This window comes from Typopeltis vanoorti, chromosome 16 (assembly GCF_054136105.1).
Source record: "Typopeltis vanoorti isolate ZY-2024b chromosome 16, IOZ_Tvanoo_1.0, whole genome shotgun sequence".
NCBI lineage: Eukaryota > Metazoa > Arthropoda > Arachnida > Uropygi > Thelyphonidae > Typopeltis > Typopeltis vanoorti.
In genome coordinates, this window is record NC_143564.1 from 58,443,019 (window position 1) to 58,455,657 (window position 12,639).

The 12,639-nt window shown below is 33.4% G+C and overlaps 1 protein-coding gene across 2 annotated transcripts in view; it reads right to left on the bottom strand.

Annotated features, from left to right (window-relative positions):
- LOC150098049 (putative methyltransferase DDB_G0268948) overlaps positions 1-12,639 on the bottom strand; it is a 116,344-nt gene that overhangs the window by 3,238 nt on the left and 100,467 nt on the right. For both annotated transcript variants that reach the window (XM_090406369.1, XM_090406371.1), the window contains exon 6: positions 12,406-12,543. In XM_090406369.1, the coding sequence (XP_090262495.1) occupies positions 12,406-12,543 (138 nt within the window). The remainder of the gene's footprint in view (positions 1-12,405; positions 12,544-12,639) is intronic.

The window sequence follows — 12,639 nt, forward strand, 5'->3', positions numbered from 1 at the left end:
TAAACAAGCAATCACAGCTCCAGTACCAGACGAAAATTTGGAAAATCTAGAAATACCATCTGTCCTACCTGAAGAAATAAAAATGGCTATCCACCATATGAAAAATGACCGATCACCAGGAATTGACGGTATAAAATCTGATGAATTAAAAATGGGTGGACAAATACTCTTTAAAGCTCTAGCAGAAAGGTTTACCCAATATATACAATTAAGGAAAATACCTATTGAATGGAAAACATCAAAGACCATAATTCTGCATAAAAAAGGTAATAAAGAAGACATCAGTAACTACAGACCTATCTGTCTATTAGCAGACACACACACACACACACACACACAAAATATTCGCCAAAATCATCCTAAACCGAATACAAACCTCCATCAATGAAAATAGCTGCAAAGAACAGGCTGGCTTCAAAAAAAGGCTTTTCAACAACAGATCACATTCAGACTATTACTCAGCTAACAGAAAGATGCAGAGAATACCAGATCTCACTTTGTCTTCTTTTTATAGATTTTAAAAAGGCATTTGACACTGTTGAGCATAAAGCAGTATTCCAAGCTTTAATAGAACAAGGCATAGAAAAAGCATACATCCAACTCATAAAAGATATCTACAAAGAAAGCACAACAAATATCACCCTTTTCAATCACCTGATTAAAATTAACTTAAGTAGCGGAGTACGGCAGGGTGATGTCTTATCACCTACTCTCTTCCCATCTACTCTGGACAGCATCATTCGAAAAATTGACATGAAAGATGGAATAAACATTGATGGTGAAATATTAAATATCCTATTATTCGCCAATGATGTGGTATTAATATCTCACTCACCCAAACTCCTAGAATCAATGCTGAATAACATAAGCCAAAACTGCAGAAAAATTGGATTGGAAATACATCCTGACAAAACAAGATGGATGAAAAACAAATACTGTAAAGATCATACAATCACTCTAGAATCTCGCACCATCGAAAAAGTTGAAGAATACATCTACCTCGGCCAGTCCATAAAAATGAATAATGATATATCAAATGAAATAGCAAGGAGAAAAAGAGCTGCTTGGATAGCCTTCAACAAAATAAAATCAACAATTACCAACCAAAACATAGATATAAACATAAGAGCCCATCTTTTCAATAGTTTCATCTTACCAGCATTAACTTATGGCAGTGAAACATAGAACACAACTTTAAAAGAACAAAGCTTAATAACAACTCAACGTGCAATAGAAAGAAGAATATGCAATATAAACAAAATAGACCATGTAAGACACACAGAAATCAGGAAGAAGTCTAGACTCACAGATATAATAAAAACAGTCTACAACAGCAAAAGAAGATTGGCAGGCCATCTCGCTAGAATGACAGACAACAGATTGACAGTCAGAGTTACAAACTGGTATCCAAGAGATACCAAAAGAAAACCTGGAAGACCAGCCTTAAGGTGGAAAGACCCAATGATTAAGAAAGTTGGAAGAAAATGGAGAAGAACAGCACAAGACAGGAATAGCTGGACTCTTTACGACCTGCAGTCATGGAGAAATCCTGACTGAAACCACAGGTCCATCAAGGTAAATGTACTCCAGATGACATTCAGTTTGATGTGAATGTCAGAACCACTGTGCAACTACATTTTTTTAATTAAAGTTATTCTACTTTTGAGAGAAAATAAGAGTGCAGAATAAATGACGTATAAATTTGCAGTGTCATACAAGAAACTTAATTTATAAAGATATCATTAGACAGATGTAGTATCTAGAAGATCTTAATTAAAAATAATAAAAAAAATTAATTAATTAAAAAAAAACCTAATGTATTATTCAGATCAAATTTTCCCATATTTTTGACAAGGATCAAATGTATTATTCGGATCAAACAAAGTAATGTAAGAATGAAGGAAAACGAATATTAAAAATCTACAAAGGGTGAAAAATACGAAGTTTCAGTTCTCATTGGTATTATTGATGTGCAATTTCTTTTGAATAAGACTTCAACTTTATTTCCTAAAAAATTTGTATTTATGATGGAATTATTGTAAGATATGCCTTGACAAAATCATCATGTAGTTGGAAAGAATTACCTGAAAGAGTTAAAAAACAGAATTCTTGGTTAATAAATTATAGTCATCAGCTGAAGTGGAAAATTGGTTCACTATCTCTGGACAAACTAAAAAAATGGATAATAGAATCAACATGCAAGTATCAAATATTGCTCGCCAAAGGAAGAGAAAAATCATAAACATTAACAAATTTAATAGGCAGACCTGTTGTACATTTAAATGATCTGGGTTACCCTGAACATGAAAAATTTCCGTGTACTTTTAAATGCTTTTGGAAACATAGCGAAAGATTCTGTGCTTATAACAATGCTCAAAAATATATGTATTGGTTTAAAAAAAATAAAAATGTAACCTTTAATTTTACTACAGTAACAAATTCCCACGATCACAAATGAATAAACTTTCAGATGTGTGTGTATCACATTGTCGAAAACCATGTGATGGCAATTCTGCAACCATGGGAACCTTTGAACAACAGTGCAAATTTAACAATAAGAAGATTAAGGAGCAAAAAATAGAGTGTATTTTTCACTTTATTTATTTTCTGTATATTAGATTCAGTAAATACAATTTGTAATATTTCACTCAAATAAAATGTGTAAATTTAAATGAAATGGGTGTTGTTGATGTGTTATACAAATTTAAGCAAGACCATATATATATATATATATATATACAGTCATACGCCGAAGTTATGCGGTAGGTGGGACCAACAAAAAGTGCGTAAGTCTAATTCACGTAACTCGGGTATAATTTTGCATACAAACATACAAAATATTAGTTAATTGGGACCAAAGGTTTACAAAAACACCTATATTTTTTAAGAAATATAATTATAATTGTAATTTTTCGTACATAAAAAAAAGAAAGTAATTTCGATGTTAATGGTTTCATAAAATCTAATAGATTCGTCTGACGGGGTAATGTCTTTTTCTTGTCATGCAAAATTTCTTCATAGCAAGCTAATGATTTTTTTATTCCTTACCTTGTGGCTACAATTCGTTTCTCATTAGAATCTATATCCTCCAAAATCTGTAATCCTTTCTTTTATGATTGTTCTTACTGTGGATTCCTGTAGATGAAACTTCTTTGCTAGCTCATAAATTTTCATTTCGCCTTCAAAATCCTTAATAATGTTGAGTTTTGTTTCCAAAGTCAATGTTTTTCTTTTCTTGCTAGCTGTAGAAGAATCGGACTTGCTTCCTTTGGACGACATTATTATTTTTTATGTGATAAAATTTTTATCAAGAACAACATTAAACAATCGCAAGGTTTGCAGACCACAAAAATCGTGTATGAACGGAGACCGTGCGAAACATGTCAGTGCTTGTTCACAGCATGTACGATGCTGGCAAATGCGGTTGGCACAGGAAAGATATGACTACTGGTGAGGCATGAAGAGAGACGGGAATACGTACATATATGAAACCGCATAACTCCGGATTCACATAAGTCGGGGTATGACAGTATATATATATATATATATTTTTTTTTTTTTTTTTTTTCTTGTGAAATTTCTTGCCACAAACTAACCAGACTTTTTTTTTGAAAATCCACTCAGTGAATTAAAAGTCTTATTTGTTTATGCAAGCCCTCAAATATTTTAAGAAACTGTGTCAACTCTTGGAAGCAAAAGGAATCAGGTATTAAATTAATAGCCTGAATTTTTTTAGTGAAGATTTCACCTGAAAAGTGACAATTTTGTTACCATATCTGTAGATACCTCCAGGAGACTAGAATAAAACAGTTGTACTTAAAGTACGATTGTTAGAATTTGGTTATTTTACAGAGAGAGTAGATATTTTAACTCATCACGTTACCAAAACTTTGTAAAAGTTTGGTGTAGAAAATAAAAAGGTGTCGTATACTGTGCAGATAACACAAATACAAATTTGGGGAGTGTGAAGACAGGATAAATGAATGTTCATACAATATAACAAGAAGAAAATAGGCAAAAAAACTTTTATGCTGTTTTCAAAAATAAAGAGAAGGTTTATTTTCTTTTCTTTGCAAACGTACATGATAAAAGTTTAAAACATGTGGCAGACAGTCGAAACTTTTTTTTTTCAAAACGTGACAACACATACTATTCCTTTAGGAGAACGAAAAAAAAAAAAAAAAAAGACAGATGTGATAGCTAATAATGTGTGTCCTTTGAAATGAATAAAGTACAAATGAATTAAATAGTGACAATTTTGTTGCTATATCTGTAGATGTCTCCAACAGACATCTGTTGGAGATATCTACAGACATCATCAGTTTGGAATTAAAGTGCAACTGTAAGCACTTGGTGATTTAATGACTTAGTCATGTCAGTAAGTGTGGGAAACACACACAATCCTGGGAAATGAGACCTTTGAACATAGCGAAACACCTATGATAGTATGGATTAATTATTTAGAAACTGTCTAACTAAACTTCCCACAGTCAGAAAGAGAACCGAAAACCAAAAACAATGAATTTTAAAAGTAAAATAGACAAAAATAACCAATCAATTTGAATAAAAAAGATATATATATACACATATATATATATATATATATATATCTTTGAACATCAGTACAAATGTTAAATCAGAAGAGTAAGAAACAAAAAAAAAAAAAAAAAAGAAGTGTCTTTTTCACTTTATTTAATTTCTGTATGTTAGGATTCAGAAATACAATATTGTAAATAATATTTCAGTCAAATAAAAATAATATAGAAATTAACAAAGTATACTACAGAGCTAATATTCATTTGAAATATAAAAATACGCTAACAAAGAGTTCCAACCCAAACACACGATTTCTCACCTAGGCACAACAATTGTGACCGGAAATGAGACACACCTTTAAGATAACACAAATAAAAAATCTACAGTGAGGGAAAAATAAATTCACTCACAATTCATTTATTTATTTATTTTGGTTAGAATTTTGATCAGTTATTCTGGTTAGAATATGTACTTAAACTGAATTTTAAAAATAAAATAGAGAAAGAAAAAAAAAATAGAACCATACGTAAAACTCCACATCGAGAGATGCGAAATTACTGGTCACTGGTGGATATTAGTCATGAAAAAGACACGTTGAGTTTACGATCACCACCACCGTGGGGAAAAAAACATAGCATGATCCCAGTGCGAATGAAATTAACGAAGAGTATCAAACAGACTGAAATCTAAAGGAAGAAGTAGTCAAACTAGATTTTAATTTCCAGGTTATTTACAGAAATTTCGTTCTTTCCACCCATGTGTTTTTTTTTTTTGTGTGTGTTGTGCTGTGAATATATGGTTATAATTCAACAATTTGGAATATCTATTGTTTTCAGAACCTCGCTAGTTCCAAGATGTCCCATTCTGGAAAGAAAGTAAGTTAATCTTTTTTTTTAACTTATACATAGCAAGTGATATTTGTAATTTCAATGACCACTGTTCGTATGTTTTGGTAAGTGCAATTCTAATTATAATACTGAATAGTTTTTCAGAAGAATAATCATAGGGTACATACATTAGAATGCATCACTATTGGATACATTAGCGACTCTTCATGTCTAAATGTGTGTGGTTGAGGGACACCAGTGATAGCATATAATTAATTATTCAGAAAATGTCTAAATGCTGCCACCAGCTCTCTTGACTCTAACTAAAAATTCCCATACTCATCTATTGACAAGAAGAATGTGTGTGTATGTGTTTGAGGGGGGGGGACACCAATGATAGTTTGTAATTAATTATTCAGAAAAGGTCTAAATGCTGCCACCATCTCAACTTTCAACTAAAAATTCCAATAGCCAAAAACTTTTGTAATAAAAATAACATTAATTAGAAAAGTAATGTAATTTAATAACTTAAATTTTAGACAAATCAAATTATTCGGATGAGTTATGTATATAAGAAAAAAAAGTGTGTGTGTGTGTGTTTGAGGGGACCAGCAGTGATAGCCTATAATTAATTATTCAGAAAATGTCTAAATGCTACTGCCATCTCTTGAGTCTAAACTAAAAATTCCCATATTCAGGAATGAAATAACCCAAACCAATATTGGAAAATTCATGCTGCCAACTATAGACAAGCAAAAACACAACGTGACACTAATGGCAGATGTGTGTCACCCTGGGAAATTCCAAGATATCTTATCTCTAACCATCACCCACAAGATCATGCGCAAACAAAAACACACTACGTGATGTCACCGAGACATATGTTCCCCAGAAAATTTCCAAACTCATAATGTCATGATTCCTTATCTTTAACCATCACCCACAATTCCATACGTGAACCAAACACACAACAGGATGTCATTGACAGATGGGGGGCCCCAGTGAAATTCCAAACATTCCATACTCTATCTAATCTCTAAACATCACCCACAATTCCATAAGCAAACCAATTACTTATCTACATCTCATAACAACACACATCCATGACACTGACGTCGCTTCCCCCATTCACCCTACCCCTATTTGGTTTAAAGTGTCCTACCAATAACGGCACGAATCCTTATCCACTAATATATCTTCCTTTTCCATTCAAAACAACGTCACTTATTTACAACTAACAAATTACGTCACTTATCTGCATCTGATAACAACACAGATCCAGGACACTGATGTCGCTTCCCCCATTCACCCTACCCCTATTTGGTTCATAGTGTCCCACCAATCACGACATGAGTCCTTATCTCTAATCTTCACTAACAATTCCATTTGCGAACCAAAACACACGACCTGACCTCAATGACACATTTGCTCCCAGGGAAATTCCAAACATTCCAATCTCATGACATCATACACAGCATCACACACAATGAGGTCAATCAGCTTATCAAACAATGATGTCATGATTCCTTATCTTATCTTAATCTTGATCTGGTCATTAGTGACACTCATACTACTATCACAGTTGGGAGAGATTGATGCTAATTAATTTTGTGTCAGTATTATTCTTACTAACTGTAATAACTTTTCCTTCTTTATTATTTCGAATTCAAATTAAGATTGTTAATTGTTGCCCTTCCTTCAACTCTTTAGTTCATTATTTTTATTATTATTATTATTATTATTATACACCTCCAGGGAGTCCAAAGACTCATCGAGGGAGAGTGTGCCAACAGCATCGAACGATTGGTCCCCTTCTAACTACTAACCGCGCTCAAACTTACTTAACTGAGCTATTAGTAGCAGAGGCTCTACCAATCGACCAACCTTTATTATGCTGATATCTTTGTGGCAGTTAAGATGTGCTAAATCTGAAATTATGTTTAGAGTTTTCAATGCCCTTGTCATATGTTGTTATCAGAGTGGAGGTAATACTGTTTTATTGTTTTGCTTTTAAAAAGTTATAAATTGTGTAAATCAGTCCGATATTTCCTGCATGTTTTAAATTACTATTTAAATTTTAAAACATGAGTGACGGTAGAAAGCGACTTAGTGGTAGTGAATATAAGAAGAGGAGAAAAGAAAAGGAAGTGAAAATTAACAAAGTAATACCAAAGACAAGAAAACTGGACAGTTTTTTGTGTCGGTATCTGCTAATAGTAATTGTGATTTGGAAAAAGAACAAGAAGTGGTAGAGGAGACGGAAATTGAATCTGTTTCAAATGAAGTGCCTACAACAAATCCCAACAATTTGGAAGCATAGGTGATAGTGAGTAATGACCCAGTTGAGTGGATTCTAAATAACACGAGTATATCACAATTAACGGGTTTCCGCAATATTTAGACAGTGATCTTTCAAAATCACAAAGAGCTTATCCTGACAAAGTAAGACATGTTTCTAAGAAACTCATTGAGAGGAATCTGATTAATGGCAAAAAAAAAAAAAAAAAAAAAAAATATTTTCTTGTTACTCTCCTAGTACCGGAAAGATCTTCTGTGTGCCTTGTCGCCTTTTTTGGTGGAGTGGGGGAACGGACGATAATCACTTTATCAGTGGATTTAATGACTGGAAAATTGCAGAAGCACGAGTGAGTCATCACGAGAAAGCAACTAGTCGAAAGCAACTGTCTGATAGCTCTGAACAAAGAGCAAATTTTGCAGGGATAATTGATTTACAAATAACTCAGCAACTGGAAGAAGAAATTAAGTACTGGAAGGGGGTGTTGAACGTTGTAAAAACACTGGCCAGTAGAGGACTTGCTTTAAGGGGAAAGGATGATGTTTTCGGTTCTGTGCATAATAGAAATGTAATGATGTGTCTAGAGTTAATTAGTGAATTTGATTTTAAGGAAATAATTTCACTTTGTCCAAAATTGAAAATTACAAAACCCAGAAGAAAGTTACGCAATGTGAAGTAAGTGGGATTCTATGGCAACTTCAGTCACTGGAGGTTGGGATCGTGACCTGCCTATGGGGTGATATTCTCGCAAGAACGAATGCCACAAGCAAGAAATTACAACGTGTGAACATTGATATAGGAACTGTTCAGATCCCTCGAAGAATAATTCAAAGAACTAAAGTTACTCTATGAATCCTATGAAGAATAGGATTTGGGGTGATATTCTCGCAAGAATGAATGCCACAAGCAAGAAATTACAATGTGTGAACATTGATATAGGAACTGTGTGTGAACTGTACGGATCCCTCGAAGAATAATTCAAAGAACTAGAGTTACTCTGAATTCTATGAAGAATAGGGCAAGAAACTTGATGGAGTTTACTTGTACAAGGAAAAGAAAAAGAGGAAGAAAAGCCCACCAAGATTTTTGATGACAGTGCAGATGAAAGTAACAAAAATGAAGATGAGTACAATCCATCAGTCAGTTTCAAAATTGACACTTATGACACTATTTGCAGTTTCTCATTCGAAATTAATCGAAGAAAAGTGTCGTATATGAAAACCTCTCAAAGGAGTTCTGGTTTCTCACAACAATGCATGTGATATGTGAAAAGGATGTCAGAAGGGGCAAAAAAACTTCAAGAACACTTTGACTGATATTGAACCTGAATTTGTAAATGAATGTCTGCACTTCAGAGCACACCTGAAATCAAGTGGCCTAGAAATAAATACATTCCTACAACTTTCACAGAAAATTCGACAGGAAGTCCTACAGTGTATATATCCCAATCTGGACACTGCTGTTAAGATTTTTCTGCGTAAGATGGCAACAAATTGCTCAGCTGAACGATCGTTTTCCACCCTCAAAATGTTGAAGGACTACCATAGAACAACTATGACAGAAGAAAGGCTCAGCAACTTGGCAGTTCTACAAATTGAGAGCGATATTACAAGGCCACTGGACTACGAGGACATGATAAATACCTTTGCCGAGCAAGCGACAAGACAGAATATTCTAGAACATTTTGGGAGAGTCATAATATATATATATATATATATTTATTATTTATATTACAAATTTACGATATAAATAGGTTATGCACGTAAATCAGCATGCCCCTACGGGCGAGAAATACCTAAATATGCCACTAGGTAGATGGTGTTGGTATTAGATGATGAAGGTTGGTGGAGTAGTGAGATGTAGAGTTGTAGAGTAGATGCCCTCCCTCAATGAGTCTTTGGACTCCCTGGAGGTGTGATATAATAATAATAATAAATTGCAAGAAACATCAGTTGGATCTAATCAGAATAAAAATGAATATCACATTGAAAAGAACAATATGAAAGCAAGTTTTGACAAGAATTAAAGTTGAGAAGCTTTTACAGGTAAATTGTAGAATCAGCTATAAAAACATTATTAAATTAAAAATGAAACAGTTTGAAAAGAAGAACCAAACCTTACAGTCTTGGTAGAAAACTATGAAGAAAACTTTCATTCAGCTAGGGATGTATGTGATGAAGTTGTCCGTAAGGAGAGAAAAATAAGAACACCATAGTGGACAGTCTGGACTAGAAAAAAGGATACTGAAAGTTCCTAGCAAATAAGTCTGCAGATGCCCTAAAAGAATATTGAGAAAAATGTATGAGAGCTGAGGTATGTATAAAAGTAGTTAAACAAAAGTCATCAGAAGACTTTGGTAAGAATACAGAAAATAAATATTACGAAGGTGGCAAAATGTTCTGGAGGTCATTGAAAAAAAAAAAAAACCCTTAGAAATGGAGGAACAAGAACTGTTGTAAAAGGAATCAAAGATGATAAAGGTGACATGAAAACTGAAGAAAATGATATCCTAGATGTCTGGAGTAATTACTTTTAAAGACAGTTGATTATTATTACAACATGACATCTCCAAGGAGTCATCTCAGTAGAGCACTCTACTTTATGCTGCTACACACATCACATTGTCTCCCCTAATACTTTATTAGGGGAGATCAATGTCATCTACTGCCCACCATCAGCAACAACACTTTTTTTGTCTCTAAATTGCATGTGTTCGCATGGCTAATTTGCCTGTATGTGGGATGAAAAATGTGACTTTCCAGAAGGAAAAAATCCTGCTACCTCCATACAAAGATCAGCTAACTCACCTTCAATTGAAAAAGCACTATAAAGATTCCTCTTGTCATGATGAGAATCAAATGCAGATCTTTTCCAACTGAAGAGTACAATGTTCTGCTGTTCTTCAAATAGCACTATGGATATGTTTGATAAATAAGCAAGCAGTGACGGAAGGATAGTAGAAAATTTTCAAGAGTAGAAACAGGAGGCATCCAAAACTTGAAATGTGGAAAGGCAGCTAGAAGAGATGACATACAACCAGAAATACTCAAATATTGAGGTATAAAAGTTTTGCAGTAGCTACACTGCATATACAGAGGGCTTGGTCAGAAGTTCAAATTCCAGATCTCTTACAGCTTCATCTATAATTAAAAAAAAAAAAAAAGAATAAAGCTGAATTTGAGAATTATACAGAAGAATTTCTTTATTGAGTATTTCAATAAGATGCATATACACATATACTTGCAAGGAAGTTGAGAAAAATTGTGGAAAAGAAACATGAAGAAGAACAGCTGAGTTCAGGCCAAAGAGAAGTAGCAAGGTCAGATTTTCACTTTATGACTAGTTCAGAAATCATGGGAATATGACAAGGATCTGTACTTAAGTTTTGTAGATCTGGAAAAAGCATACGAAAAGGTGCCCAGAGAAAAGCTTTTCAAAATGCTATGGGATAAATGGAGCATTATACAGAGCAATACATAGTTCTATACATAAATTGTAAGTCAGTAGTTAGAATTAAAAGAAATACAAGAAAATGGTTTGATGTAAAATCTGGGGGTAAAAGGATGCATATTATCTCTACTATTATACATCATTTATATGGATCGCATCGCAAAAGAACATCGCATTAAACCTGATATTAGAATCAGAGATATCATATTTAGCTCTTTGCTTTATTCTGATATACTTCTAAATGCATCCAGTGTAAGTCTCGAGGGTTCTCTAATTAAGTTGCTTAACAGCTATAACAAATGTGACATGAAAATCAGGAATAGAAAGACCAAACCTATGAAAATCGACAGGAACATAAAAAACTTAAGCTGTATTTTCAGTGGAAAACCTATAGAACCTAGTAAAATGTTTTAACTATTTAGGCAGAGTTTTTGAAGATGGCAAATTAAATTTGGAAATAGATAACAGAATAAGCAAAGCAGGTATGGTGGGAGCTAGTTGATATCAAATTTATATGGAATAAGAGAGAAATTATACAAAACACCAAACTAAAACTAGCAGTATACAAGAGAGTATTCAAACCATTTTAAGTTATGGATCTGAGAGTTGGGTTAGAAATAAAGCACTCAATGACTAGAGACCACTGATATGAGAGTTCTAAGAAAAATTAGAGGAGTGAACAGATGGCATGATAATATTAAAAATGAAGATATCAGAAAGGCATGTGACACTGTTAGCATTCAGGAATGTATGAGCAGAGTTAATTTAGAGTTGTATGGCCACTTAAACAGAATGGGTGAGGAAAGGTTAGCCAAACAGAGTCTTGGATTTATTCAGTCAGAAGTGCCTTAGCATGAAACATTGGATACAGCAATATTGGAGTGTTGACAAGTCATGGACTAATTTGAAGAAAAATTGTTGATAAGAGATTAATAATAACGTAAACTTATCATGTAGTGGTGTCATAGTAGCCTGAACAGCCCTTGAAGGTGCATATGAAGAAACTGATGATGAGGACACACACCTAAGAAAGAAAGATACTAGTGAATAACAGCCTAAAGTTTCTGAACAATACATCTGGATTTTCCTTCTATAAGTCACTGAACGCAATCTTCGTCGGTATTTGTAAAATCTCCGCGTTAGAAAAGTAAATTATTTAAATTAAACATTAGAACTATTAGGTTTTTGTGAGAAATTCCTATGGTTTAAGATAATACTATATCTTAAATTTTTTTTTAATCAGTTAAATTATTCCTTAAGTTATGAAAAAAAATCTGCAAGCAAACAATTTCAAACCTTATTTCAAATTCTTTAAGTATATGATTGGCTTTTTCTGGATTCTCTCTCAACAGCTGCTGATATGCACTCCATGAACCAAAATATCCAATGAAACCTTGTACCGTACTCATCACTTCTGTAATAATTCCTGTCAGCCTGAAAGAAGAGGGTAAAAAAAGAGTGTGAGCACAAACACAAAGCTATATATGTAGATTTAAATACAGGTTTACATCAGTATGATAAATAACCTCA